Source organism: Pipistrellus kuhlii, unplaced genomic scaffold (assembly GCF_014108245.1).
Source record: "Pipistrellus kuhlii isolate mPipKuh1 unplaced genomic scaffold, mPipKuh1.p scaffold_m20_p_8, whole genome shotgun sequence".
NCBI lineage: Eukaryota > Metazoa > Chordata > Mammalia > Chiroptera > Vespertilionidae > Pipistrellus > Pipistrellus kuhlii.
Genome location: NW_023425584.1, coordinates 34,610,270 through 34,637,977, shown reverse-complemented (window position 1 = coordinate 34,637,977; position 27,708 = coordinate 34,610,270). Strand labels below are relative to the sequence as shown.

The 27,708-nt window shown below is 37.8% G+C and overlaps 1 protein-coding gene and 1 non-coding gene across 8 annotated transcripts; both read left to right on the top strand.

Moving 5' to 3' along the window:
* The first annotated feature begins 687 nt into the window (after positions 1-687).
* CLK4 (CDC like kinase 4) lies at positions 688-20,822 on the top strand. 7 transcript variants are annotated; one of them, XM_036424474.2, is made up of 15 exons: positions 741-896; positions 3,091-3,251; positions 4,223-4,288; positions 6,872-6,929; positions 7,792-8,014; positions 9,112-9,202; positions 9,607-9,673; positions 12,758-12,874; positions 12,961-13,127; positions 13,372-13,466; positions 13,715-13,844; positions 16,341-16,423; positions 19,378-19,457; positions 20,135-20,225; positions 20,314-20,822. In XM_036424474.2, the coding sequence occupies exons 2-15, from the start codon at positions 3,128-3,130 to the stop codon at positions 20,452-20,454; spliced, it is 1,533 nt and encodes a 510-aa protein (XP_036280367.1). In that variant the 5' UTR covers positions 741-896; positions 3,091-3,127; the 3' UTR covers positions 20,455-20,822. The 7 variants fall into 7 exon arrangements, with proteins under 7 accessions (XP_036280371.1, XP_036280367.1, XP_036280368.1 ...); XM_036424475.2 differs by lacking the exon at positions 4,223-4,288; XM_045576276.1 differs by lacking the exons at positions 4,223-4,288; positions 6,872-6,929 and adding an exon at positions 2,146-2,189 and having other exon boundaries at positions 753-896.
* A 2,498-nt stretch (positions 20,823-23,320) lies between these two features.
* Positions 23,321-23,510, top strand: LOC118711994. Its single transcript, XR_004985925.1, has one exon. It is a non-coding gene; the product is annotated as a U2 spliceosomal RNA (small nuclear RNA).
* The last annotated feature ends 4,198 nt before the right edge of the window (positions 23,511-27,708 follow it).

Genomic DNA, 27,708 nt, shown 5'->3' with positions numbered 1-27,708 from the left:
CAATTGTGGTCAGTTTGGCTCTAATATACTCACATAAATTCTCTACAGGTTTGTATGCTTCTTACATTTGACACTACACACAATAGAAATTGTGGGTTCTTAAAACTGCAAAATACATTCCAGGTAAATGCCCACTAGCTCTCAGACATTACTCTGTCATGGTTAAATAAAATCAACCCCCAGGGACAATGGGAAGAACTTTGTTAGGCAAACACCCAGCTTCCAGATCTGTCCGGAAACGTCCTTTTTTGTTGTGTTATTCTGATAAAGAACGCAAGCCTTAAAAAAGATGAGCACCCCTGAGCTTGTTTTCTGAGACATCCTCTTTATTTACCCCAATCCATTTTTAGCCTGGAAGCTCCTAAAGGCTTGGACAAATACCACGTTCCCTGAACTGGCCCCAGCACCACCACGGAGCAGATTTGTGGACTCCATCTGGGGTTGATGTCCTAGGGTAGGGCCAGCGGCCAAAGTGCGCTGGTGCTGGTCCACTTGAGAGGGAGAGCAGAAAACGGGGCCATGGCTGGCTCGGCCCAGAGGTGCCGCACTCCCCCCAAAGGGAGCAAACACAAGCCACAGGCTTAGGCTAAGCAGGGAACAGACTTTTCCTACTGAGGCATCGCCAGGGTCTCACCTGGGCTCGGGGCGGGAGGGACCTGGACCGCGCAGGCGCAGTGTGAAGGGTCCGTGACGTCACAGTCAGGGCGGGGCGCGGAGCGCGCGCGAGGCTTTGTCACGCAGGCGCGTTTGCGTGGCGGAGGCGGAGCTGGGAGCCCCCTGGGGATTTTAGGAAGACGGCGCTGCCGCCATTTTGCCAGCTTTTTGTCGCAGCGGCCGAGAGGTCAGGCGGTGGATTGGCTTCATTGCTCGGCAAAGGGCCTTTTGCTTTAGCAGAGGTAAGGTTTCGGGTGGGGTGTGCTGGGCTGAGCGCCATCCCGTTCTTTCTAGGTGTCGAAGTCAGGTGTGTCGGAGAAACCACCGGGTTGGGGCCTCGGCGACTGGGGTTCCTTCCGGACACCACTCCTCCTTTGGTTGGCTTTAAAGTCGAAGGGCGCGAAGGTGTTGTGGTAGATTTAATGTCCTAGGCTGAAAGACCGAGGTTCTGCCACGGACTCCTCTTCCCGGAGGGGCCTGGCTGCTCGCCTCGCGGCTCGGGAGGCGCCGGCTCCGCGGAGGAGGCGAAAGAAGGGTCTGGAGGCCCTTTGGGAAGCCGCCTTTCGGGCCTGTGTTGTCGGAGCTCGAGCTGTTCGGGACCCGGGTTTTCCCGGAAGAAACCTTTGTCCCTGCCTGTCAGGGTGCCAGAGGCTGGCCGGGTGCGCCGGAGTGGGGGCCGGGTGGCCGAGGAACTGCGAGTCCACGTCCTGGTGTTTCTTTAGCTGCGAGGGATGGAAGGAAACGTGCAGAGGTTTGTCCTTCGTGTGGCCCTGCTTTTCGGTGGAGCCTACCTTTGTTGCAGCAGATCTGCATGCACTTCTGACACTTTGCATTTCACTTGAACAATATCTTGTGACTCTAGATCTTGGGGTTCTTTATTAGTCTAATAATTCTAGGTAATTTTATTTTTTTTTCCTTACCCATCGAATGTGAGTCCAGGATTATTCTCTTAACTAACCTGAGAAAATCTTTCTGAACGTTAAGGGAGGTGGGGGGAGAGGGACACTTTCTAACAGGAGAATTAAATTTAAAGTAGTGAATTTGTTTAGAGAAACAAAAATACTTGGTTTTCTTGAAATGCTTATTTGAATTTTAGTATTTGCATATTGATAACTTTGGTTATTTGAGAAATCTGCCTTGTTAGAGGTGAGCTGGTTGTGTGGCAGATGGTGGATTGGGGGAAAAAGTTAAAGCAGATACATAAGTTTTGCAACAACTGCATAGTAATGACTATGTCAGTCATATGTTGTAGTTTTGCTTGATGTTATGTAAGAGCGCTTAGCTACCTCTGCTTTAAAGAGTTTCTAATGTTAAAATGTATTTTTGATAATGGAAGGGTCAAGAGATTTAGAGAACGGAACTCTCTCGCATGCTTGAGAAAAAGAAGCTTCATTGATGGCTCTATGCTTTTTTTTCCCCTCGTCTTGTTAATCCTCAACTGAGGAAATTGTTTTTATTGTTTTTTTTGTTTTGTTTTGTTTTGTTTTTAAGGAGTGGAAGAGGGGAGAGACTTAAAGAGTGAGCCTGCAGCCAAGGTACATGTGCCCCTGATTGAATCCTGCCACCCTTCTATCCGCAGGCTGATTCTCTAAACCACTGAGCCAAACCGGCTAGGGTAGGGGTGTCGAACTCAATCAGAGAAGGGGCCAAAATCTAAAATCCAGCCTAAATCGCGGGCCGAATGGTTTACTGAACAGTCATAAACTGTCATTGTGATGGAAACGCAGCGGAGTGCAGTGATGACAGCGCGGTGCGGGCCACATTGCAAGGCCTGGCGGGACGGATTTGGCCCGCGGGCCCTGTGTTTGACACGTGGGCTAGGGCTATCGCTCTATACTTTTTCACAGAGTCCTCTTTATTTAGTATCCCTAGGTGTTTCTCTGACTGAAGCTATTTGTATTGCAGAACTTTGCCAGAGCTGCATGACACTTGGAGTAGTATTTCCCTTTTTGTTTCATATTTAAAAGGAATCATAGAAATAACTTAATTAACAGATTGGTACTGATTTGCTGTAATGTAATGGTACAAGTAAATTAAGACCAAAAATAGTTATTAATTTCTGGCTAGATACTGTTGAAGGCTCTAAGACTGAGCCGTGGTTCTTTTTATATTTTTAAAATATTATTAGGAAGTGTTAGTTGAAGACAAGCACCAAGTTGAAAATTTTTATCCAGAAGATTTGAAAGAAAATACATTAAGATTTCACAGTGTAATTCATGACTTAGTCCTAGACCTGTATTCATGCCACTTAAAATCATCTGACATACCAATGCAATAGTACCCATACCTTGGGAAACTGCCTACAAAAGATTTTAGTACCTGTTTGACCCCCATGTTTGGGGTATTTATATTTAAATAATATTAATGTATGTTATTTTATTTGCTAAACATAATCATATATAACCTCCACAACTCACTTTTTGTTTCCATTAACAGATGCGGCATTCCAAAAGAACTCACTGCCCTCATTGGGATGGTAGAGAGCGCTGGAGCCAGGAAAGCTACAGTGGAAGCCACAAACGGAAGAGGAGATCCCACAGTAGTACACAAGAGGACAGACATTGTGAACCACATCACCCGTTTAAAGAATCTGATTGGTAAATTGAATTAGGAGCATTTTAACATAATAGCTTTAGTGATTTATTATTAACATGTAGTTTTCACCTGTCAATTATTTTATAATTCAATCAAATATTCACAAATTAATGAATGCATATTATATGCTAGACACTAGATGTGCTGAGGCTAAAGCTATGAGTAAAACAGTTTTTCTACCCTTATATCTGTGTACGTCTCTCTGGGAATAGTGGGAACAGTTCAGTTCAGGCTGTCAGTAATGTAGGGGGATAAGACACAAAAGGTTGATACTGATAATACTACTCAGTGCCTTAAACTTGTATATGTGAGTGAGATATGTATGTTAGAGTGCTCCTTTAATGTTCAATGAATGAGGGTCAGGGAGACTATAACTCCAGATTAAAAAACAGCATATACTATTCAGTTATGTTCAAGTACATTGGGGATTTGTTGATTAGACTGGTGGTTGGCAAACTGTGGTTCCAGAGCCTCATGCAGCTCTTTGGCCCCTTGAGTGTGGCTCTTCCACAATATACCAGGTACAGGCGCGCAATACAGTACAATTGAAACTTGCGAATTGTGGGCCATGCGAAAGAAATTTCAATTTTTGTACTATTGATATTTGGCTCTGTTGATTAATGAGTTTGCAGACCACTGGCTTAGACTACGTTTAACAGATTGTTTTTGTAGATAAGGCCAGTAGTGGATATATTTGGGGTTTTTAGAAGTGTGGTTATTAAAAAGATCATTCCTTTGTACAGGTAGCAGCCAATAATTTAGTACAGGGTCTCAATAAAAATATCTAATATGTTTTGTTTTAGTGTATTTTTACTAGTGTAAAATTTGGAGGTAATAGAGAATTTAAGGAATTTAAAAGTTCTTAGATGTTTAAAAAAGGCTAGGTGAATAGAGTTTCTATCATCCTTTCTTCCATTAATTTTCTTTTCTCATTTGTTTTGTTGGTCCTATGTTTTCTCCATGTTTTGTGCAGATGTTCCATTGGGACTGTTTACGAGATTGCTTTCTAAATTAGCCAGCTGGGTTACTTTAAAAAACAGTATGTAATCTTTTTCCTTCTCCGTCCTAAAACAGACTTGTAATGTAGAACAGTGAACTTGATGGTAGTGCAGGTTGATCATTCTTCATTACACTGTTACACTGTTATTTGGGAGGAAAGGGGTGGCTTATGACAGGACTTCAATGACCTGAGCTAATTAATGTACAATAGAAAAGCAAATGTACCCTATTATTAATAAAATACTCTGTAAGGCTTAACATCGTAATAATAATCACTCAGGTCTATCAGGCGTCTTCAAACTACGGCCCGCGGGCCACATGCGGCCCGCAGAGGAGTCTGATCCGGCCCACCAGGTTTTTTGGGCAGTGAGCGTAGCCGAGGTGTTACAGTAGGAATTAGTAGTTCATATAGTCTGGCCCTCCAGCTCTCTGAGGGACCGTGATCTGGCCCCCACTTTAAAAAGTTTGAGGACCCCTGGTTTACATCATGATTTCAGTGATAAACTTCATTCATTTCAGAATTAACTACATAAACAGAATACTAAATCCAGTTAACCAGCAGGCCCATAGCTTCTTTGACTTTGGCACTGGAGATTGCTCTCCATAATCTAGAATATTCTAATAGTCTTTTTGAAGATTAAAATCTTTAAAAGATTGTGTTTTATAAAATCTTTTAAAAATGCAGAAAAGTGTAAAGAAGGTAACTTGCCATTGCTTGGATATAAATTATTTCTAAATTGTTCTTAAAATAATATATACAAATCATGCCTCTGATTATTTTTTGAAAATAGATTTAAGGGCCATTTTCAAGTTAAAGGGTATAAACCCTTCTGCATATTAATGTCTTTTTCTAGGAATTTTATACCAACTTATATTCCTTTCCCTCACTACTTTTGGCTATTTTCAAATGCCAAAAATGGAGTTCTGTGTGATTTTTATTAATTTCTGGTGAATTTATTCACTGTCATATTTACTGACCACTTGAACATTATTTTTTGTATTAGCATATTTTTCTACTAAAATGTATTTTTCTTAATGATTTATGAAAACTTACTGTATATCAATTATTTTACCTTTTTATGTATTGCAAAGTGGCTTTTCTTTCTGGTTTGTCTTTTGGCAGTAGCATGTCAATTGGTATCCCTTTCTACAAATTTAAATCAATCAATTATGCACAGTGTATTAGGAAGAGTGAAGTGGCTGTTGTAAACACCACCTTTATATATTGTAAAAATCCTTAAATTCTTTCTTAACACTGTATCAATTATTCTCAAACTTTAATGTGAATAAAATAATCTTTGAGTTATGTTTAAAATGAGTATTACAAGATTTAGATTGAGACCTGGGGCCCAGTGATCTTCATTTTTAATAATTCTATTTTTTTTATATTGCTGATAACCCAACCACCCTTTGAGAAATCCTAAATTTATAAAGTCCTTAGCCTGGCATGCAAGATGTTGGATGGTCTCTTCCCAGTTTATTTATTTGCCTGTTTTCCTGTGTGAAAATTGCTCTTGTTTGAATTGTCTACTTTTTCCTGAGTAATGTGCATAGACAAATCCACCTCTCTAAGTCATTGTGGCTAGAAGTACTCTGTGAATATATAAAATGGAAGTATGCCATTCTTTCTCGTCATTTCTACTTTCCATTTTGTCATGACCCTGACTTCCCTTAAATGTAGCTCTTCCTTTATCATGAAGTCTTCCCTGCCCATTTTCAGAAGCTTAAGTGCCTTCCCTATTCTGACCCTCAGCACTCAAATGCAACCTTTCAGCATTTCTGGCATTGTTGTGCTTTATTTTTATGTGAGTAATCTCAAACAGTCCATTTGTTGGCAGGGCTTTTGCCATATATGTATATATTTAATATTATCTTCTACAGGACCTGTATGCAAATACAAACAAATGTCAATAGCCTCATTAATCTTGGCTATTTTGAAGGACTACAGTGGGCATTTAGTGAACATTTTTAGAGATTAAATCTTTTCATCCTATTCACTCTGTGCAGAGCCTCTATAATTCTATACACTTCATGTATATACTCTCTAAGCCTTGGTTGTTACAAATTAAAAAGGTCCTCATCTTTTTAGTTTATCCTCATGGTATGACTTCACCTCATGTTTGTTATTCTATAGATTGTTCATGGATTGTGAGCAGGTATAATTTCATGCATTAATCCAGTTAAAGATTATTTGTGTGTTTTTTCTGATAGGAAGACTTTGGGCTTTTATGGGAAGGATGCCTTCAAGAGTATAATTTTAGTTTGATCTCTCTCTGATAGGTATAAGCCAACTGATTAGACCCCTGACCTAGACCCATAGCCTTACCTTAATATCCTGAGTTGTTTTTCCAATGGGGAAAACTTAAGACATTGGGGAAAGGGAAAAGAGGGTTTCTGCATCTCCGCAGCCTGTATATGATGCCAGTTCTGTTGTGTAGCAATTTTAGAGATGCCTCTTTTTATTTCTACCTAAACCTGCCCTCTGAGAAAAGAATAGCAGCATATTCTGGGGAAAGCAAAGGGGTTGGTGAGGGCAATCTAGTCAACATCTGTCACTCCATTGCTTGTCAGGATTATTTTAGCTGATTTGTCTGACTGGGCAGGTGTCCCCTCTCTCCCTCAGTGCTCCAAGTGCATCCTCTTGAAGCTTCGCACTCTGTTGAAGAGGACACTCAACCCAGGTAGAGAGGGGGGTGGGAAACTGGGCCAATTGAATCTGTGTCCTTTTCTTTCCATCTTTTCAAGACTACTTAACTGGGATACATTGACTTGCTGAGGTCTATGATCTCTGAAATTCCTTACCAAGTTTTGTTTATTCATTGGTGCATTTCTTGGTGAAATAGGGTCCAGATCTTTCGTTAGATTTTCAAAGGTATCTGTAGGTTCAGAAGTTAACCACTGTGGCACTAAATGAAGCTGTTTTCTATATAGAATTCTTGTGTATTTTACTTACAAGCAGACATAATAGGATATTAGAAATGCAAAAAGGGTAGGTGTGGTGGGTTTCTTGTAACTCTAGGTAAGCAATTACAAGATCCCTTTCTCATTTGAAGGGGATATACTCTAGATGTCTTTGGCACATGAAGCAATCTTCAAAAGCTACTTTTGTCTACTTCTCAAAGGAATGACAGGAAGCTAGAAATAAAAAAAGGAAAGGACATAGGATAGGTGATGTGTGTAAAATTCGTGCATTTAATCAATCTGATGCAATTTTGTAAATTTTTGGTTTTAAATTTTTCCAAAAGGCAAAGGGACATTTATCAAGTAAACACTGAACATAATGGAATGATTTGTCTCAAGCTTTGTTTCTTGATATGAGGTGCTTAACAGAAGTCTGTATAAAGAGAAATAGGAAACCATTTGCTTATTGGTTAAAGTAAAATTATTTCTTAAGTTTTATAAGTACAAATTCTAATTCATCAATTTTAATTTTTTTTTCTTGAGTTAGCTGTTTAAACCAGGAATTCTTGAGAAAATGTTTTGTTTGAACCACATTACTCTAGAATGAAGAGAATGATTTGAATTCTTCTAATGTATTTGCAGTCATTATTTAGAAACAAGATCCTTGAATGAGAGAGATTATCGGGACAGGAGATACATTGATGAATACAGAAATGAGTACTGCGAAAGATACGTTCCTAGGCATTATCACAGAGATGTTGAAAGCAGTTACCGAATCCACTGCAGTAAATCTTCAGTCCGAAGCAGGAGAAGCAGTCCTAAAAGGAAGCATAATAGACACTGTTCAAGTCATCAGTCACATTCGGTATGAGTGATTTTGTTTTTATTTGGGGGTGGATATTTATTTGTGGATAAAGCTCTAAATGAGCCAGTAAGTTTGGAAAACGTATATAATACTTGAATTATATTGTATATTGTGTTTATATTACTTGAATCCTTAAAGGAAACTTCCAAATGCTCATAACTAATCTGTATTTATTAGTTCTCATTTGCCCATATTAATCATTTCATTTCCCATAAACCACATCACAAGTTTCTTTATTTGATTACTAAAAATATTGTTTTTATGTTTTATAATAAAATTTTATGAAATAATGAACCCAACATTTTATTTTGAATTTTCTTTTTTTTTTTTACTTTAAAAGAAACCCCTTTTTTGATACTTAGAAGCAAATATAGAAAGTTGCACAGGTTAATACCAATACTTAAATGCCCTGTATATTATAGTCCCATAGCACACTGCATTATTGTCTGCCACTAATTCCATTGAAGTTCTGAATATGGGTGTTGAATGGGAAATGTATTTTTAAAAACCTGCCCTTTTTTTAAACACTCAGCTATTTGATCAGTAATATTTGAAATACTGTTTTCCTCTCCAACTTTTCTTCAGAAAAACTAGCTTTGATTAGATTGAACATTTAAATTAACCAGCTGTTATTTTTCCCTTTTATTTTAATTATGTATATTTGAATATATTGCTAAATAATTACAACTAATCTTGGACATTTTAAAATATTTTTCTGACAAACTAGACATTTCAACTCACAGCATATGCTATTTTATAGCAAGAGATTAATAGAACAATACATTGCATTCTTTAATTTCAGACTTCAATTAAATCAGTATTTTAAAGAGACAATTGTGTTGTTTTTTTTCTATTGCCACTTTAAGTATCTTATCTGAAAATCTGTTCCTTGCCATGTTTTTCTTCTGTAACATAAACTGTGCCCTGTGAATTTCTGGGGACTGAATTTGAAATTGCTCCTGCCAACTGTTCGTGGCCTGGTGCTTATCTGAATGCCTGAATATCTCCCCGCTGAATGAATTGCGTATTCTGCCCTGAATTCACTCTGATATATTGATTGGCTGGACGATCTTGGTGCTGCCCACTTGCCGTTCCAGAAGAGCCACCGAAGGAAAAGATCCAGGAGTATAGAGGATGATGAGGAGGGTCACCTGATCTGTCAAAGTGGAGACGTTCTAAGAGCAAGATGTATAGAATATTTTTCAACACTTTTTAAACTTTGCAGACAGAATAATCTTTTTAAGAATAGATTGTCAGCGGGGGGCTAAAGAATTCTTCATTCTTTGTTTTTTGGTGTTTTATTTGTTTTGTTTTTTTTGGTGGGTTTGTTATTTTATATTTCTTTTCTGTAGTATTTAAATATTTCTACTCTAAAGCTCCAAAATAATCAGTGAAATTTTAGATTAGATCAAGAAAGATAGCTCTATTTAATTGTCTTTGTAGCAGCTGAAAATAAATGAGTGCTGAAATCTTAGTTATGCTTTGATAGAGAATCATTTGAAAATATTCCACACTTAAGCATTCATTGTTTAAATAACTAGATGATTAGTACTCAGGTACTTATACTAACTCTTTCTTCCCCCTCACTTTAGATGAAATTGTGGACACTCTGGGTGAAGGGGCCTTTGGCAAAGTTGTAGAATGCATTGATCATGGCATGTAAGTGGTTTTTTTCTTTCTTGTGCATTCTGATACTTTTGGTTAGGAAGGATCCATCATGATGAAAGTGATGTTTTGAATGATAGTTATTTTCTTGATATATAAATATTCAAAATTTCTTGAACTATGTACATGATTTGCTTACCATGAGTGTGAATTTTGACCAAGAATGATTACAAATTCTGTGAGATGGAGTTTATTTATATTAAAATACATTTTCAGGTGAAGAGTATTTCCCTTAGGCCCTTAGTGCTGTGTAAGAAAATCAGAGTGCTTTACTTTACTTTTGAATTGCAGAGATAATAAAGCATATCCAATCTTGGTTCATAAACCTTATTCCCAAAGTTTTCATGTTAGAGTTAACTTCTTAAACTATAAAGACACTAAAGGCCCAGTGCATGAATTTGTGCATGTAAGGGGAGAGGGATTGGCCCTCAGCCCCACCTGCACCCTCCAATCTGAGACGCCTTGGGGAATGTCCGACATCCCTCTCACAATCCAGGACTGCTGGCTCCTGCCTGCTTACCTGCCTACCTGCTGATTGCCCCTGGCTGCTCTTTCCTGCCAGCCTGATTGACACCTAACTGCTCCCCTACAGGCCCAATCGCCCCCAACTGCCCTGAGGGAAGGAGGGGTTAGGGGTCCCTCAGCCTGGCCTGTGCCCTGTCACAGTGCAGAAGCACCTCGATCCATCACCTCAATGAGGTAGGCCCCACCTACCCATCCAGGGCTCCTTGATGGATTGCCTCAAAGAGGTAGGCCGGAGCCGGGGGAGGCCTGTGGATCTCCGTGTGCCTCAGGACCCTCAGCCTATGCATGCATGCATGGAGAATGGAGAGAGAGAGAGACACACACACACACACACACACCGCCACAGCTCTGCCCCTGTCCCAAACATTACAAGTTCCTGCCCACCCACACCTGCTCTGCACGCAACCTGCTGATCGGTCATAACGTGACAGCCTACCAACCAATTTGCATATTACCCTATTATATATACAGATGTTATATTTTCAAATTTTGCAAGCTGTTCTATAGACTTGATTCAGATTTTATCAATTGTCCTATTAATGTCTTTTAAAAATTTTTGAGACTCCAATACTCTTAATTATCTAACTAACATAATCCAATCAATAGTATTTAAAGTGCAAGAGGCAGCTGGTCAGTGATTCTCTCATTGATGTTTCTAACTATCCCTCTCCTCTCTGTAAAAAAAATCAATAAAATATGTTTTTTTAAAAATAAAGTTGAGATATATGCCAAATAGGGATATTATCAAAATAATGGTTAATGATTTATTAGCCCTTAGCCAGTTTGGTATAGTGGATAGAGCATCAGCCTGTGGACTGAAGGGTCCCAGGTTCAGTTCCAGTCAAGGGTCCATGCCCGGGTTGCAGGCTTGATTCCCAATGGGGCATGCACCAGGCAGCTGATCAATGATTTTCATCAAATTGCAAGCTGAAAATTGATGCACTGGAGGGGGCGTCCCTCAGCCCAACCTGCCCCCTCTCACAGTCCAGGAGCTCTTGGGTGGGAGGTGACACCTTTGCTGCTGTCACTGCCAGCAGCGCAAGCCTTGGCTGGCCCTGGGTGGCTGGGCAGCTGCCATGGGAGGCTCACCTGCACGTTGGGCCAGTCCTGAGCAGCTGGGGGGCTGAGAGGACTGGGTGAGTTCAGAGGCAGCCATGCAAAGGGAGCGGACCTGGCCTTCACGCGCACCTGCCATCCCGGTGAGGCTGAGGCAACTGGGCGCCACCATCTTGTGGCTGTGTATCCTGTCATCTTTGAGGGTGGGACAGTCAATTAGCTTATTCCTCCTTATTGGCGGTGGGTGCCACCATCTTTGCAATGGCATGAGGATCAATTAGCATATTCCTTTATTAGATAAGATAATAGGTTTTAATGATTTATCATCCCACAATGTCATTGGGACTGTGGAAAACAGTGAATTGGAAACCATCAGACTTGGGAAAAGATTTGTGCCTAGCCATTAGAAATGTTTGCCTCAAAGGTTTTTTTATAGTCTAAGGCACATGTGTCAAACACAAGGCCCGCGGGCCAAATCCGTCCCGCCAGGCCTTGCAATGTGGCCCGCACCGTGCTGTCATCACTGCACTCCGCTGCGTTTCCATCACAATGACAGTTTATGACTGTTCAGTAAACCATTCGGCCCGCGATTTAGGCTGGATTTTAGATTTTGGCCCCTTCTCTGATTGAGTTTGACACCCCTAGTCTAAGGCATGTATCTAGATCTAATTAGGGACACATGGGTTTTCCTTTCTTATAAATTAGTAGAGCTTGAGTTCTGGCTCATCATCTGGATGATCAGATTTAGAAAAGAGAACAAAAGAAAGTTAAAGATTTGGAAATCCATTTCCTCACATGACTCCTGACTCTATACTTAAGTTACAGGTGCCCCAATTTGACTCTCTCTGCTCTGTACTATAGCTAATTCAGCCTGTTTGCACTACTGAATGTGATAAACATATTCTTGACTTCATGATTTATTGATGGTGTCTGTTTGGCCAAATGTTCTCTTTCCCTACTAGTTCTGACAAATAGGCATATACCATCTCTTCTCTAAAGAAGTCTGAGCTTCCTTAATCCCCAGTCTGAGCCCGCCCTCCTCTACTCCATTGTACTTCATACCGGGCACTTCTAACCTTACAATAAGTTGGTCATATCTCTTTTCCTTTGGGCTATTTGTTGTGCATGGTCAGGTCCTGCCTTTTTTATCATTATCACATAATCACATTATCTGGCACAGAGTGAGTCTAGCCTAGTAATGAGCAAATGCTTTGAGGAGTAGCATATTCTATTTGAGGTTTATTGTTTCATTAATGTTTGTATAAAATCTAGGTAAATTTAAAATTCTGGAAACATTAAAATTCATCAGTATTAAGGGAAGCATTATTCCAATAAAGGTGTATTTTGTCAAAATGTTTTAAAAAGATGTTTTATGGAATCTGGTATCATACGTATTTTAGAAAAATAGTATTAGAGTGATACTTAATAAGGTTATGCTTTAGAGGCTGCATGTTTTCATCCTTCTCTATATTTACCATTTTCATAATTTTTTTTAAGGGATGGCATACATGTAGCAGTGAAAATTGTAAAAAATGTAGGTCGATACCGTGAAGCAGCTCGTTCAGAAATCCAAGTATTGGAGCATTTAAATACTACTGATCCCAACAGTGTTTTGTAAGTATAAACTTGAAGTATGATCCATCATGTTATATAAAATAATCAGAATTCTGTGAACTGAATTATTTTCATTTTTATTTTAGCCGATGTGTCCAGATGCTAGAATGGTTTGATCACCATGGTCATGTTTGTATTGTATTTGAATTGCTGGGACTTAGTACCTATGATTTCATTAAAGAAAATAGCTTTCTACCATTTCAAATTGATCACATCAGGCAGATGGCTTATCAGATCTGCCAGTCAATAAATTGTAAGTATACTTGATAAATTTTTAAACATCAGAAATTTTTTTAAAATATTTTTATTAATTTTAAAGAGGAAGGGAGAGGGAAAGAAAGATAAAAACATCATTGTATTAAAACATGGTGACTAAAACTGAGTATTGTTAAGATAAAACCCTTCTTGACCCTGTATCCACTATTAATTTTTCCTTCTCTCCTAAATAGATTAAATTTGTAAATGAAACTCCATAATGTGTTTTTATTCTCTTATAGTTTTGCATCATAATAAGTTAACTCATACAGATCTGAAGCCTGAAAATATTTTATTTGTGAAGTCTGACTATGTAGTCAAATATAATTCTAAAATGGTAAGTTAAAACTTGTTTTAATTTTGGTGGTTCTTTAGAATTAATTTAGCTTGTTGATCATTGTATGAGGAATTTCGCTTCTGATGCTTATTCTTATCCTTATATTAAGCCCAAAAAGGATATCTTTGTTTGCCTTTCTCACAGGGCTGTGTTGAAAGTCGAAAAAATGATGCAAGCCTTTTGTATAGTGCTATAAAAGATTTCATATCTTTATTGATCTTCATGTGTACTCAACTGTCTCTCTCTAGAAACGTGATGAACGCACACTGAAAAACACAGACATCAAAGTTGTTGACTTTGGAAGTGCAACATACGATGATGAACATCATAGTACTTTGGTATCTACACGGCATTACAGAGCTCCAGAGGTCATTTTGGGTCAGTAGACACCAGACTTCCTGATATTGTAATTGAAGAAGAGGGTTTTGTTCTTTAAGCTTTGCCAGGGGGTGATGCAGTATACAGAAAATGCTTTGCTATTTTCATAAAAAGAATCGAAATTACTGTAAACACTTTTCCTGAGTGGGGAAAATATGATACCATGTGTGAAAACACATCAGGTGATAGTTTTTTTTGAGCACGTTAATCCTCTGAGATTATAAGAACAGACTGTATTGGCTAAGTACATCACAGCAATGTGATTTTGAAGTGATGTATCTATTTTTGTGTCATCAAAGCATGGTGCTGGTAAAAATCCTAATGATTTTGTTAGCGGACATCTAAATGTAGGGTGAAGGGAAGTCAAGAGGAAAAAGCAGAGCTAGTTTAAAGTAGAGCTTTGAAAGCCTATCACATGGTAAAGGCTGGAAAATAAAATGAGTTAAGGTGACAGTTTAAAATAACAATTCAGTAATGGAGCATGCATCAAAATGTAAAAGTTAGAGACCAAGTTATGTTAATAGAGCTGGGAATTCGGGGATGTGTTTGGGGCTTGGAGATAGTGGGGAAAGTTTAGATCAGGTGCAGTGGGGAAGCACTTAAATAGGATAATCTTATTACTTGGCCATAAGTAAGGTCCAACCGAGAGGTCGGATAGTAAAATATTTTTTAGAGCTCAAAAGGAGGGAATTTCCTGGATTTTAACAACTTAAATTCAGAATTTTCTACTCAAAACAATTGACATTTCTTTGTTATTGGTATGTAACAACATTGGTGTGTCTTACACTTAATGGTTTCCTAGCTTGAATAAAATATAGTAGTTTTCAGTAATAATGACATTCCAGGTGTGGCCAAGCTAGGAATAGTTGGTATAAATTGGAAATTGTATTATTGACCTTGACAAAAGAGATCACATTGGGAGATTAGAAGGGTCCTCTGTGTGTTTGTGGAGTATTTATTGTGAGGATTAAGGCAGAATTAGGTAGGAGAGGAAGATGTATTCCGGTGCCACAATTAAGGTCAGTTGATCTCAGGTTTGAGGTTTTTGGTAATAAAGTTGAGACTGGTAAAAGAGAATGTTGTGGAATTCCAAAGAGTATGAGAACTGACTCATCAGAATGGGATGATGTAGAGCAGTGTGTACAGTTACAGTCACCTGGGGTAAAGCTAGACTGAGAGGTGGGAGTGACTGGAGAAATAAACTTTCATTTTAAGTTCAACCTCTGTTAATTTGCAGATATTGTATGGACATATAAGTAGAAATCATGCTCCATTATCCATTTGTTCAAGTGATAAGCATTGTCAGAGTTAACAAAAATTACTAAATCATAGGCAAGGCCCTTGAGTGTATTATTTCTTCCTTTACCTTTAAATTCATTGATGTTACTACAAGTACTTGAAATGTCTTTTAAGATAGGCTTTACTTATACATTATTGTTTACTAATTATTTGATCTTTAAAGGATTAAAATATCTGTATGGCCTATTCTTTTCATCTGCTTTCCAATTAAATATAGATAAGAAGTTTGGGTATTCTATTCTTTCCAAAATAGTGTTGCCATTGAGAATCTCGAAGGAGAAAGTACATGTGATCATTTATAGACAGCTTGAAAGTACATATATAGATCCCTGTGTGAACTTTAAATGACTATAATTCTGATTATAGGTGAAACTACATAAAATGTTCATTATATTTGTATATAATTTATATTTCTTTTAATGGAAGAAGTAAACTCAGTCCTCAACCTTATGATAATTGATAAGGTCTTAATTATATTCTGAGGATAAATAACAAATTACATTTGCACTAATAAAATGTAAAATTTCATAGAACAACCATGAACTGGTATGATAGTACTCCCATTGCACAAGCAATTCAGAGATTATGGAATATTTCCACAAATTGGTAGTTATACTTGGGAAATATTTTCTAGTCCCTCTCATATTAAATGCCCTTCCTCCAGATTAAAAGCTATAATTTGATATCAGGATATGGAGGACTATGAGAACATACAGAATAATATTTTATATAAAATTAAAAATGTAGCCTAGGCTGTTGTGGTTTAGTTGGTTGAAGTGTCGTTCTGTGCACCAAAGGATCATGGATTCAATTCCTGGCAAGGGCACATACCAGATTGTGGGTTCAAGCCCGGTCTGGTGGTATATGGGAGGCAACTGATTGATATCTCTCACATCGATGTCTGTCTGTCTGTCTGTCTGTCTGTCTCTCTCTCTCTCTCTCTTTCTCTCTTTTTCTCTTTCTCTCCCTCTCCCTCTACCCCCCTTTCTTTCTGTCTCTCCTCCCTCCTCCTTCCATCTCTCTAAAATCAAAAACATATCTTCGGGTGAGGATAAAAAATAAGAATATAAACCCTGAATTTACTGTCATATTCTCCCAAGGAGTTATTTAAAGAGAGTATTCATTTACAGAAGGATCTAGTAAATTGGCAATTAAAAATTATTACATAATAAAATTTTTGTTTTTGTTTTTAAATAGCTTTAGGTTGGTCTCAACCTTGTGATGTCTGGAGCATAGGTTGCATTCTTATTGAATATTACCTTGGTTTCACGGTCTTTCAGGTATGTATTTAATGAATATTGTTAAGTTTTAAAGGCATGTAAAATTTGGCTTCCATGTGAAAAGTTGCCATAGTACCATTCTTAAGATTAAAATTTACATGTGCAAAATGGTTATCCTTCTCTAAAACCATAGTTGAATGAAAACTCTTAGTGGTCAGTTCATTTTATATATTATTGGAGTTTTTAACACATGTTCATACTGTGTTATGTTTTCATTTTTTGTTACAAATCATCTTCATAAATTTATATTAGCACTACTGTAGCCAGGTGTTTTTTTGGGGGGTGTTTGTTTGTTTGTTTGGTTTTTGGGTTTTTTTTGTGAGTTTGAGCCTTACTGTCGACAAATGCCGGGAAGCAGAACCTCAATTTTTTTTTAAATTAAAATATTTTTATTAATTTTAGAGAGGAAGTGAGAGGGAGAGTGATAGAAACATCAATGATGAGAGATTCATTGATTGGCTGCCTCCTGTACACCCGCTACTGTGGATCAAGCCTGCAACCTGGGCATGTGCCCTGACCGAAAATCGAACCTAAGACCTCATGGTTCATAGACTAATGATGCTCCTGTAGCCAGTTTTAATTCAGTTCTGGTTGTATTGGCTAGCCTATGGCTTTTTTAAACGTATATATAACTTCAGACAGGAAGGGAGAGGGAGAGAGAGAAACATCAGTGATGAGAGAGAATCACTGATCAGCTGCCTCCTGCACACTCCACACTGGGGATCAAGCTCAAAACCTGGGTATGTGCCCTGATTGGGAATCAAACTATGACCTCTTGGCTCATAGGTTGGCGCTCAACCACTGAGCCATTCCAGGCAACAAGGCACTTTTTTATTTAAAAGAATTCAGGAACAGTAAGTTGTATTTTATTCCAAGTTGTATTTGATTAACCATATTTTATACTCTAGGCTTTATAAAGATAAAAGACAATATCCAAGGAAATCATACAAAAAAGCTATTGTTAGAGGAAGAGTAGGAATTTGTCAGAAAACTGGAGTGTGAGGGTCATGTCAGGAGAAGAAATAATTTTTTTCAATGTTTTTAAACAGGGAGGGAGGGAGAGAGAAACATCAATGATGAGATAGACTCATTGATCCATTGCCTCTTGCACACCCCCTACTGAGGATTGGGCCCACAACTCGGGCATATGGCCTGATCGGGAATCGAATCATGACCTCCTGGTTCATGGGTCAACACTCAACTACTGAGGCACACTGTCCAGGCAAGAAATAGTATCTTAAATGGGTACTGGTTTAAAGGCACATAATATTGTCAGGGAAGAATAAATGGTGTATCCATCTCGCACAAATAGGAAAATGGTGACAGTAGGCAAAGACTGATTGATTCATAATGGATTTGTTCTCCATAAAAAGATACTTGTTTTTGCCGAAACCGGTTCTATCTCTCTCCCTTCCTCTCTGAAAAAAAAACAATAAAATAAATATATTTTTAAAAAAATACTTATTTTATCTTAAAAGTTAGTGATTTTCAAATGTAGACTGGTCCAAAATGAAAATGATTTTGTTGCTATTTGGCCTTTATTTGGAGATTACTACCAAAAAAGCCCAGGAGGAATAATGTATCCCTTTTGTGAAAACTTGTTTTAGTTGTGATGTGGTCAGGGTGTTGTGGCCTTCTGTTTTGTGATTGAGGGGAGGGGAATTCAGTTCAGGAAGTTCTGGTTCATAATAAGGTTTAAGTTATTATATCAAATAGCGTGGGGAGAAGCTATGAGTTTAGACTTGGGTAGCTATTTCAGGGTGTATGTTCTCACTTTTTCTGTTTAATCCATAGAGATCCTGTTAAGATTACTCTTGAGTTTATAGACAAATTTGATATCTAGAATCATGGTTATTGGTTAATTCAAAGAGATAGTGTCTGGTTTCATGGTAATAAATGATAGGGTCAAGAAAAAGTTAAGCAGAATACATGCTATCTTTGTAATGAGTTTGTAATTTAAATTACAGAGGTCTTAAGTGAACTGCAGATTATTAACATTGGTTTGAGATCAGGTTTGTATTTGGATTTTACCCTACAATATACTCTTCAACTAAGGAATTTTATTAAAATGTCCAGCTATTATGTTTATTCCTGTCTTAAATTAAGTATGCAATGTTTTGAAAGCAATGTGCCAGGCACAACAGTTGATAGATTTTTAAAAAGCATTACACACAACCTCTGCTTTCAGAACAAGGGTTGGCAAACTATATCTTGCCTGATGCCTTCTTTAAAACACACACAAAAAAATATGCCACAGAGAGTAATTGTGACCATCCACACCTAAAATATTTACTATGTGGCCTGTTACAGGAAAAGTTGGCCAATTTCTGCTCTAGAAACATCCCATTTTAGCTGTGTGACATTTTTCTCTGTTCTACTTCAGTAAGAGCTCTGTTAATATATAGTTTTAAGAATGAGTTTTGACTTCATAGCTAAACTTCCTTCATTTCTGAGCTCTGTGACTTTGAGCTAGTATCTTTACCTCTTAGAAATTCATATTCCCACATATCTAGCTCAGGATTATTGTGAGAATTATTGGGACTATATTTTAATTGCTTAGTATTAGTAAGTGTTAATATGTTGCTATTCGTTGGGTAATGGAGGTTAGTTTTAACTAAGCAACTGCTTAAATGAGGACACAATATTTTTTATAATCTTCCCCGGTCATTCCTCAGTTAAAAACAATACAAGATTTACAAATAAATAAGAAAACTGATCATCTTTACTTTAAAGAAATTATGCCTCTCTGCAATACATTTCGGAAAGACTGTTTTATTTGGTTTGCACCAGATAATACAACTCATTTGGTATTGTTCCCTATTTGAAGGAGAGTGTGATGTAAATTGTGTAAACTCTAATTTAGTCCTTTTATGTCAGTACTGTTTTCTTACGGTTTTCTTTCTTGTATATACAAGGAAATGAAAAATGCTAAGTTTTTTCCCTATGTCTTTCAGACTCATGACAGTAAAGAGCACCTGGCAATGATGGAAAGAATATTAGGACCTATACCAACACACATGATTCAGAAAACAAGGTATGCTTTAAGATTAAAGACCTTTGTTGAGTACATGCAATAGCCTATATTCCAACTATAGAAAAACTCAACTTGGTGGTTACTGCTTTTTCCAAGGATTGCATATTTTGAATTTTTCATAAAGTTTTTAAAAGTAATGACAGTATTTACCTGTGATCTAGAAAACAAAGTGCTGGTTTTGACACTGAAGATTTCCTGTGCATAATTGTTTTCCTACGTTTATATACAGATAATAAATAGAGTAGTAAAGAGAGCCTGATTTGTAGTCATAGCAATCTGTTAGAATTCTATACTGATGCTAAGTCAGCTATATGTCCTTACACAAGGGGCACTGTGGTGGTTTTCAAACACACCTGCACCTCAGAAGTAATCCATGGAGTTCTTTAAAGATTTCCAGTCCCACTTCAGATCTGCGGAAATCAGAATTTATAAGAATGGATCCAGAGGTTTCTATTTTTTTTATTATTTTTTTTTTCCAGAGGCTTCTATTTTTAAAGCTGGCATTGTTCTCTGTGTACAAGATTATGGAAGTATTCTGTAAGCTGTCTGATATATAATTATTGCTAAGAGTTTAAGAAATGTTATACATAGAGATGCTTATACTTCATCTGTCCTGGTGTAGGCAAGGTAAACGTGGCTCTTTTGTTATTTTTACTAATCCAGATTTCTTCCTATAGAAAACGCAAGTATTTTCACCATAACCAGCTAGATTGGGATGAACATAGTTCTGCTGGTAGATATGTTAGGAGACGCTGCAAACCATTAAAGGTAAAAGAAAAAATGATTTAAAAGTTTAAAAAATGTTTCAGCTATTTATAAATATCTTTCTAAAATAAAAATATTTCCCCCCCCCCAGGAATTTATGCTTTGTCATGATGAAGAACACGAGAAACTGTTTGACCTGGTTCGAAGAATGTTAGAATATGATCCAGTGAAAAGAATTACCTTAGATGAAGCATTGCAGCATCCCTTTTTTGATTTATTAAAAAACAAGTGAAATGGAAATCAGTGGTCATAACTGTATACTTCTCTGGAAGAGGTTACTTAAGACTATCAACTCGAAACATTCTAATATTTTTGTAAGCATTAAATTATTTTGTACAGTTAAGTGTAAATACACTATGTTTTATATCAATAGCATAATTATCTTGTTAAGCAAGTATGGAGTACAGTCTTGATAGTGAATGAAATATAAAAGTTAATTTTCCTTTTTGAGATTAACATTTTAAAAGACTTGACTATTTTTTGTGTCCAGTGATAAATGTGATTGATCTTATCTTTTATACATGGAGGCAGAATTTTAAAGTTTTGTGAGGTTTTTTGTTTTGTTTTATTTTTTAGTAAAAGGAAATCTTGACTACTTTATTCTTAATGAATGAATATTCTTTACCTCAAATTCGGAACCTTCCTTATATTTAAGTTGTTCCTGTATTGTTCAACAAGTAATAAGTATTAAGAACTCTATGTAGCCAGGTATTGGAAATCAGAACCCATAGGAAATGTTTATTCTTGGCATTTTATTGTAAGTATTGCGTGTTGTCTCCATGGGAGATGTTAGTAGTACTAAACCATTCATTTTGTCTATCATGACAGCTTTTTAAAAACCACATACTTCTTTTAAGATTAAAGTCTTAACTAGAAAATCAGCTTTAAAAGTCCTATTTTCCAGTAGCTAATTAGTAAGTCACAAACATAGAAACCAGAATTCTAATAACAGGCGCTAATTTTTAATGCCAAATCTTGAGTCTTGAAAATGTCTCACATCTATCAAATGAGGTAAATATTTAAACCTCAGCCTATTGAAATTAAGGTTATAATTAAGCAGTTTATATTTGTGTTGATTTCTACTAGAGAAAAGGAATGATTGATTGGAAAACATTTGGAGAAGAAAAGCAGAAATTTCTAGACCCTGATTGGTTGTTTAACATGGTGAACCTCACATTAAAATTACATGGTAAACGTTATTTATTTAGTAAAACAAAAACTATTGGTTCTATTCAGTCTGCCAGATGGAAAAATTTTTTTGTTGTAGAATTTATAATTGTTGAGATGCAGGTTGTTTTTTGTTAAAAGTATCCCCATTTTGTAAGTACAATATGCTACACAGAGATTTGAGTTTCACCTGTTTGTATATTTTAAACAAAATGCATGAAATTATGAAACTGGGCTTGGTTCCCTACATTATTCACAGGGGGCATTTGCCATTATAATAAGGCTGTGTTCTTAAAATTGACTAGGAATTTAAGAAAGCTAAAATAAATTTTACTATAAAAATCACTGCATAAATTATGTTTAGGCCTCTGATACCATCTACATATAATGAATTAGATGCACTGAATAGTTGCACTGTATTATATGTATAAGATTTTTTTAAAGGAACATTAGATGTAAAGAAAAGATTTTTCCTGAATGTAGCTGTGTTGATACAGGGATTAGTAGATGCCTGCCATCCTTTGTTTTCCCCTTCATTGTCATTCTACCAGTGCCCCTGTACTATTGAAGCTTCTTGTACTACCTAAGTTTTGCTGTCCTTTCCCAGCAAATGCTTCAAGTTCTATAATGTTCATGCTCTCCATTAGAAACTCATTTTCTCAGCATAGCTGATCTTGGCCTATAGGAATAAAGAAAATCATCCTTTTTTTCTTCTTTTTTTATTACCCAATTATATGTTTATTGGTTTGAGAAGAGAGTGAAACATCAATCACTTGCCTCCTTGTACACACCCCAACCTGGGATTGAATCTGTAATTTAGGTGTGTGAACCCCATGACCTTTTTTGTAATGGAATGATGCTTCAACCAACTGACGTACTGGGCCAGGGCCTTCAGATTATTTATTACTAAGTTAATCACTCTAACCCCTTTTCCTTTCTGAAAAGTAGGTACTTACATTCTTCACAAATGGGATTTGCTAATTCTTATGCCTAATTCCTGGGATTTTAGGAATTAAAATGAAACACCAATAAATTAGGTAGGATGGAAGAAATGGTTAGTGGTTATTGTGGTACCCCTGGGATCTGAATGTCTGTTATCTGAATGTCTGCTGCCAGCTCTCCTCCCCCTCTTCTTTGCGCTCGGGTCCATACTTTTTTTTTTTAAAAAAAAATTGATTTCAGAGAGAGAAACATCAATGAAGAAGATTATTGATATCTGTCTCCTGCACATCCCCTACTGAGGCTGGAGCCCACAACCTGGGCGTGTGCCCTGATTAGGAATCAAACTGACCTCCTGGTACATAGGTCAACACTCAACCACTGAGCCATGCCAGCCAAGTGAGAATTTCTCATATTCAATATTTCATCAGAGTGGTATCCATTCCTCTGTTCCCATTCTATGAACTGATAGGAAAAGAGAGGAAGTTTTTCTAGAGTTTCTTCTAATAAAAAAGTGATGTTAGAAATACACTATGTTGCAATTCAAAAATGGGTCCAGGTAACAGTCAAGGAATGGAAGAGCTTTGGGTGAAAAATTCATGGAGAACTTTATCATAGAGTCTGATAACATCTAAGGACAGTATTCATTCTGAACCTCAGATTGATAGCCTACTGTTGTATGGCTGAGGTTATACACACCTATAAGATACTGTCTTTAAAAACAAACACCTGGATTTTAAAAAGCCTCTAGTTAAAATAAGCATTGAGCCATTTTTTTATTTCTCTGTCGCTAATCCTTGTATCAATTCAGCGAGTTTAGAACTCGGGCTTACTGACATGGTTCCAACTTTATCCCAGTTCTCTGTTTAGGGAAGTGTATGTTACTTTACTTCCTTACTTGGAATTACTTAGGAGTAATATCTGCATTATAGGGTGATTAAAAAGGTCAAGCAGATAACCTAGTGTTCAGTAGTCCCACTAATAAAAGGTACATTGCTGCTCGGCCTTTTTACTAAGATCAAGTGTAGGTATCTGTTCTTATCAGTTTAACATACATTCTCTATCCAAGGATAACATATTAAGTGGATTTTTAGAGCAGGGAGACAGTGTGTTGACCTGGGAGAGCAGTGCCACACCATTAAAAAAAAAAAAAAGTATTTTGTTTTATATAAATGCTTTAACTCGGATGTTAATTGTTCTTTTTGGCACAAGGAATTACTAAACTATCAATTATATTTTGACCCCTGTCATAGTTTTTTGACAACTGGAAGTGAGGGATGGAATTTTAAAAGAAATCTGTTTTTTTACCAATCAATGATATCTGCTATTCAGATAACATTTTCTTATATGCGCTGCTTTCCTGGTTTTAGTTTGGTTTTAAATGATACAATTCTGGGGCAAAATCTACATAATTAACAGAGGTAATTATTAAGACTTGAAATCACCCTAAATATCCTTTTGAGGAAGGCATCTCATAAGCCTAGTTCTTCCAGCTACTGTTACCAGCAGTTAGTTGCGTGCAATGAGATGAAATAAAGATTAATTGTGGATATGCAGGAATTCCCAGTGACTTAAAATGTTTTCTATTATAAATAAAAAATGCAAATTCAGGGTTTTTTTTTAATTTATTAAGGTAGCAAGTTCAATTTTTTAACTTTTAAAAGCTGGTGGCACATGGCAAGAACAGTTTTGAGAATGAATGACAACAGGCCTAAATGATATTTAAAGTTATTGATAGAGTTTAATTTTTTTAATATATTTTATTGATTTTTGTACAGAGAGGAAGGGAGAGAGAGAGAGTTAGAAACATCGATGAGAGAGAGTCATCGATCAACTGCCTCTTGCACACCCCCTACTGGGGATATGCCCGCAACCAGTTTACATGCCCTTGACTGGAATCGAACCCGGGACCCTTCAGTCCCCAAGCCAAACCGGTTTCGGCTGATAGAGTTTAATATTAAATAATGTTTTTTTTACTTTATATTTTTCAAATTACTTTACAACACTTTTTGTATGTCCTCATAATTGTACACAGAGTGATGTTGGTGTGAAGATGCTTGCCTACAGAGTCAGATTGGAATCAGACCTTGATACTACCTATACAAGTGTATAGGTAGACAAGATACATATTCTCTAGTCTCAGCTATGAGTTGGAATATTAATATCTAACTTCCCAAGGGTGATGGTGAGGATTAAATAAAATAATGTACATAAAGTGCTGGTATATAGTAGCTATTGTTTTCACAGTTTATCTCCTATATTGATTTATACAAAATTTTACAGTCTGCAAATTTCTATACCTGAATATGAACCATGTGAAATGAGCACAAATAGGTATTGTCTTATTTTAATATTAGCATAGTACAGTGGTTGACAAACAGCAACTCACAAGCCACATGCGGCTTTTTGGCCCCTTGAGTATGACTCTTCCACAAAATACCACGTGCAAGCTGTACAGTGCAATTTTGTGGTCCATGCACAGAAAATAGTTTTCAGCCTGGGCGAGTCTGTTTTGAAGAAGTGGTTCTAACGCTGAGCCACACTCAAGGAGCCAAAGAGCCACATGTGGCTCTCGAACCTCAGTTTGCTGACCACTGGCATAGTACATTTTTTTCCATTTTATTTCTTTCGATAGATAATAGGTTGTGTGTGTGTGTGTGTATAATATCCTAATTATCCATTACGCCATAAGGCACAACCAACTTCGTAATGACCAGATCACAGATCTGCAGGAGGATGGGGCAGCAAATTATAAGCAGGCGGCCCATAGCTACAGGAGGGAGCAGGGCAGCACAGCAAGCTATGAGTGGGGGAGCAGGGCAGCGGGCAGCGAGCTACTGCAGATTCATGTGCAGGGCTACTAATGTATTTTTATTTTTTATTTTTTTTTTATACAGGCCCGGGTTTCGGGCTCCATCCCCAGTGGGGGGGGGCGTGCAGGAGGTAGCCGATCCAAGGTTCTCTCTCTGAAGTTTCTCCCTCTCGTTTCCTCTCTGAGATAAAAAACACATTAAAAGGCGGGAGGCAAGCATCAGTCTGCTGGTGGCTGCAGGTCCCCTCTCTCGGTGCACGGCCGCTCCCCAGGCCCCGTTCCCGCTAATGTATTCTATTCTTACTGATATGTTCTATTTTTACTGATTTCAGAGAAAAAGGGAGAGAGAGAAACATCAACGATGAGAGAGAATCGTTGATCAGCTGCCTCCTGCACACTGCCCAGTGGGATGGAGCCTGAATCCTACGCATGTGCCCTGACTTAGAACTGTAACCTCCCGGTTGATGGGTCAATGCTCAACCGCTGAGCCTTGTTGGCCAGGCAAAGATGGCATTTTTAGAATCTTGCCTCTTAATGTCCTGAGTTGGCACTTACCTGTGCTTTCAAAAGACAGTCCAATATTCTGAGGCTGGCTGCTGCAGGATGTAATACAACCAGTGAATCTCATGGCCATGGACTCACTCCCACAGCTCCTTTGCTGTATAGTGAGTCCCCTAGTCAAGTGCTATTGTATGGGACTCCGTACCTGTGAATCAGGCCATCTAAGGATAGTGGTGCCAGCTGAAAATGCAGACAGGAAAGACAAGCCCACACCTGAAATAGCTACCCATCCTTGTGAGGTGTTGGCAAACTGCTGGACTTCCCTGGATGAAGAGTGGTTAATTTCCCACCAAGTGGTTTGCTGGTCACCCTGAAGATTAGTGCCTCTTGCTGACAGGTTAGCCCTTCAGAGACAGCAGTAGCTAGATTGTCCTTGGCAGGTGCTACATACACATTAGTTAATGTGGAGTTCCTTCCCCCCTCTCGAGATCTGTTCGGCATCCCCAAGGCTCTTCTCTCTGCCATTGGGGGGCTGACCTCTGCACTGCATAATCCAGGCTTTCTTAACTTGTGGGTTTGGTCAGTGGGAGGCCCCACAGATCAGAAAGTAGGAAAGAAGTATTTTTATTCTAGCTCCCAAGTCCCAAAACTATGGTTTTGAAGAAATCGTATCCCTTGACCAAACTTTATGTTTGGTAGATCATAAAGTTCCCACAACACTTCACTCCCCTCAGCCCTTCAGCTAGGGGTGGTAATGGCCTCCCCACTGTGGATACCTCAGGGTGCTTCATCAGCATCCTCTGTTGGCTTCCCTTAGTCTGCCCCAGTTTGTAGAGTCTGTTTAGACTGTCTTCAGCCATCTGTTCTTTCCAGGACTCTAATCAGACATCAGATAGGCTTTTCTCCCTTGCCTTTATAATGAATTGTAAACATATTTTCACCTTTTCTTAATTCACTTGATAAATATTTATTGAGCAACAAACTGTGCCAGATCCTGTTCTGTTCTTTGAGAAAACAATGATGAACAAGACAAAGTTAATAAAAAGGTAACTTCAAATAGTGATAAAGACTCAGCCACTGAATAATCCTGAAGAGGAATCAGGCATTAGATTGGGCAGTCCAGGGTGGTCTTTTGGAGGCAGTGAGATTTGAAGACCTGAGGACTTTGAACTAAGGATAAGGAGGAGTTTGTTCAAATATCTGAGAGCTGTGTTCCAGATAATGAGCATGGCTTAATAATGCAGAAGCTTCTTGAATGTAGTAAACATAGTGCAGTAACATTAAATAGCAATGTGTAACTTAACCATGCATTTGGAAGTAAAAATAAAGTGCTAAGATGTAATACGGTGTTGGCCTCTTCAGAGTAGATAATCTCAAGTATGTTTTAGACTATTTATTGGGTATACACTAGATTGTAGCATGGCTCCAGAACCTATCTATAACCATCTAAACATAACCCCAATTTACTTAAGTTTTAAAAGATAATCCACAGAAATAATCTAAAATACCCAGAGTGAGAGGGAAGACAGATATAACCGGTCTTTCTCTCAAAATCAGTTGAGTTACCCAAATCACAGTTTATTATTTTTATTTGAGTATTAGAGGAGTTCATGGAAGAGTTACTTGGGGCTCATTTTAGGATATAAGTATGGCTGGTAGGAATCTAAGGGAGCAGAGAATCCCACCTGACTTCCAGCTTTTCGTCTCTTTCTTGAAAACTCTGTTAGGGCCACTTAACATTCAGGCTTTCCTAACCTGTGGTGTAAATTTGCAGCAAAACCACAGTATAGATTAAATATCCATACTGATTGTTGCTTTGGCCAAGTTGTGTTTCTACTATAGATAAACCATCATCTCAAAAGTTGGGGTTCTTTTTCTCCATCTTTTCCATTTTTAGTCTCAATTTTCTCAATTGGAAGCCCACTCTAGGAGGGCTGACAAGGCCTTGTCAGGGACAAGGTCTTACAATGTTTGTTTCCAGCACCCCATGCCTGGCACATAATAAATGTAGAGAAATTCAGAATCTAAGATTAAGATTCTTTCTGCTTTACCCTGACTGTGAGCGCG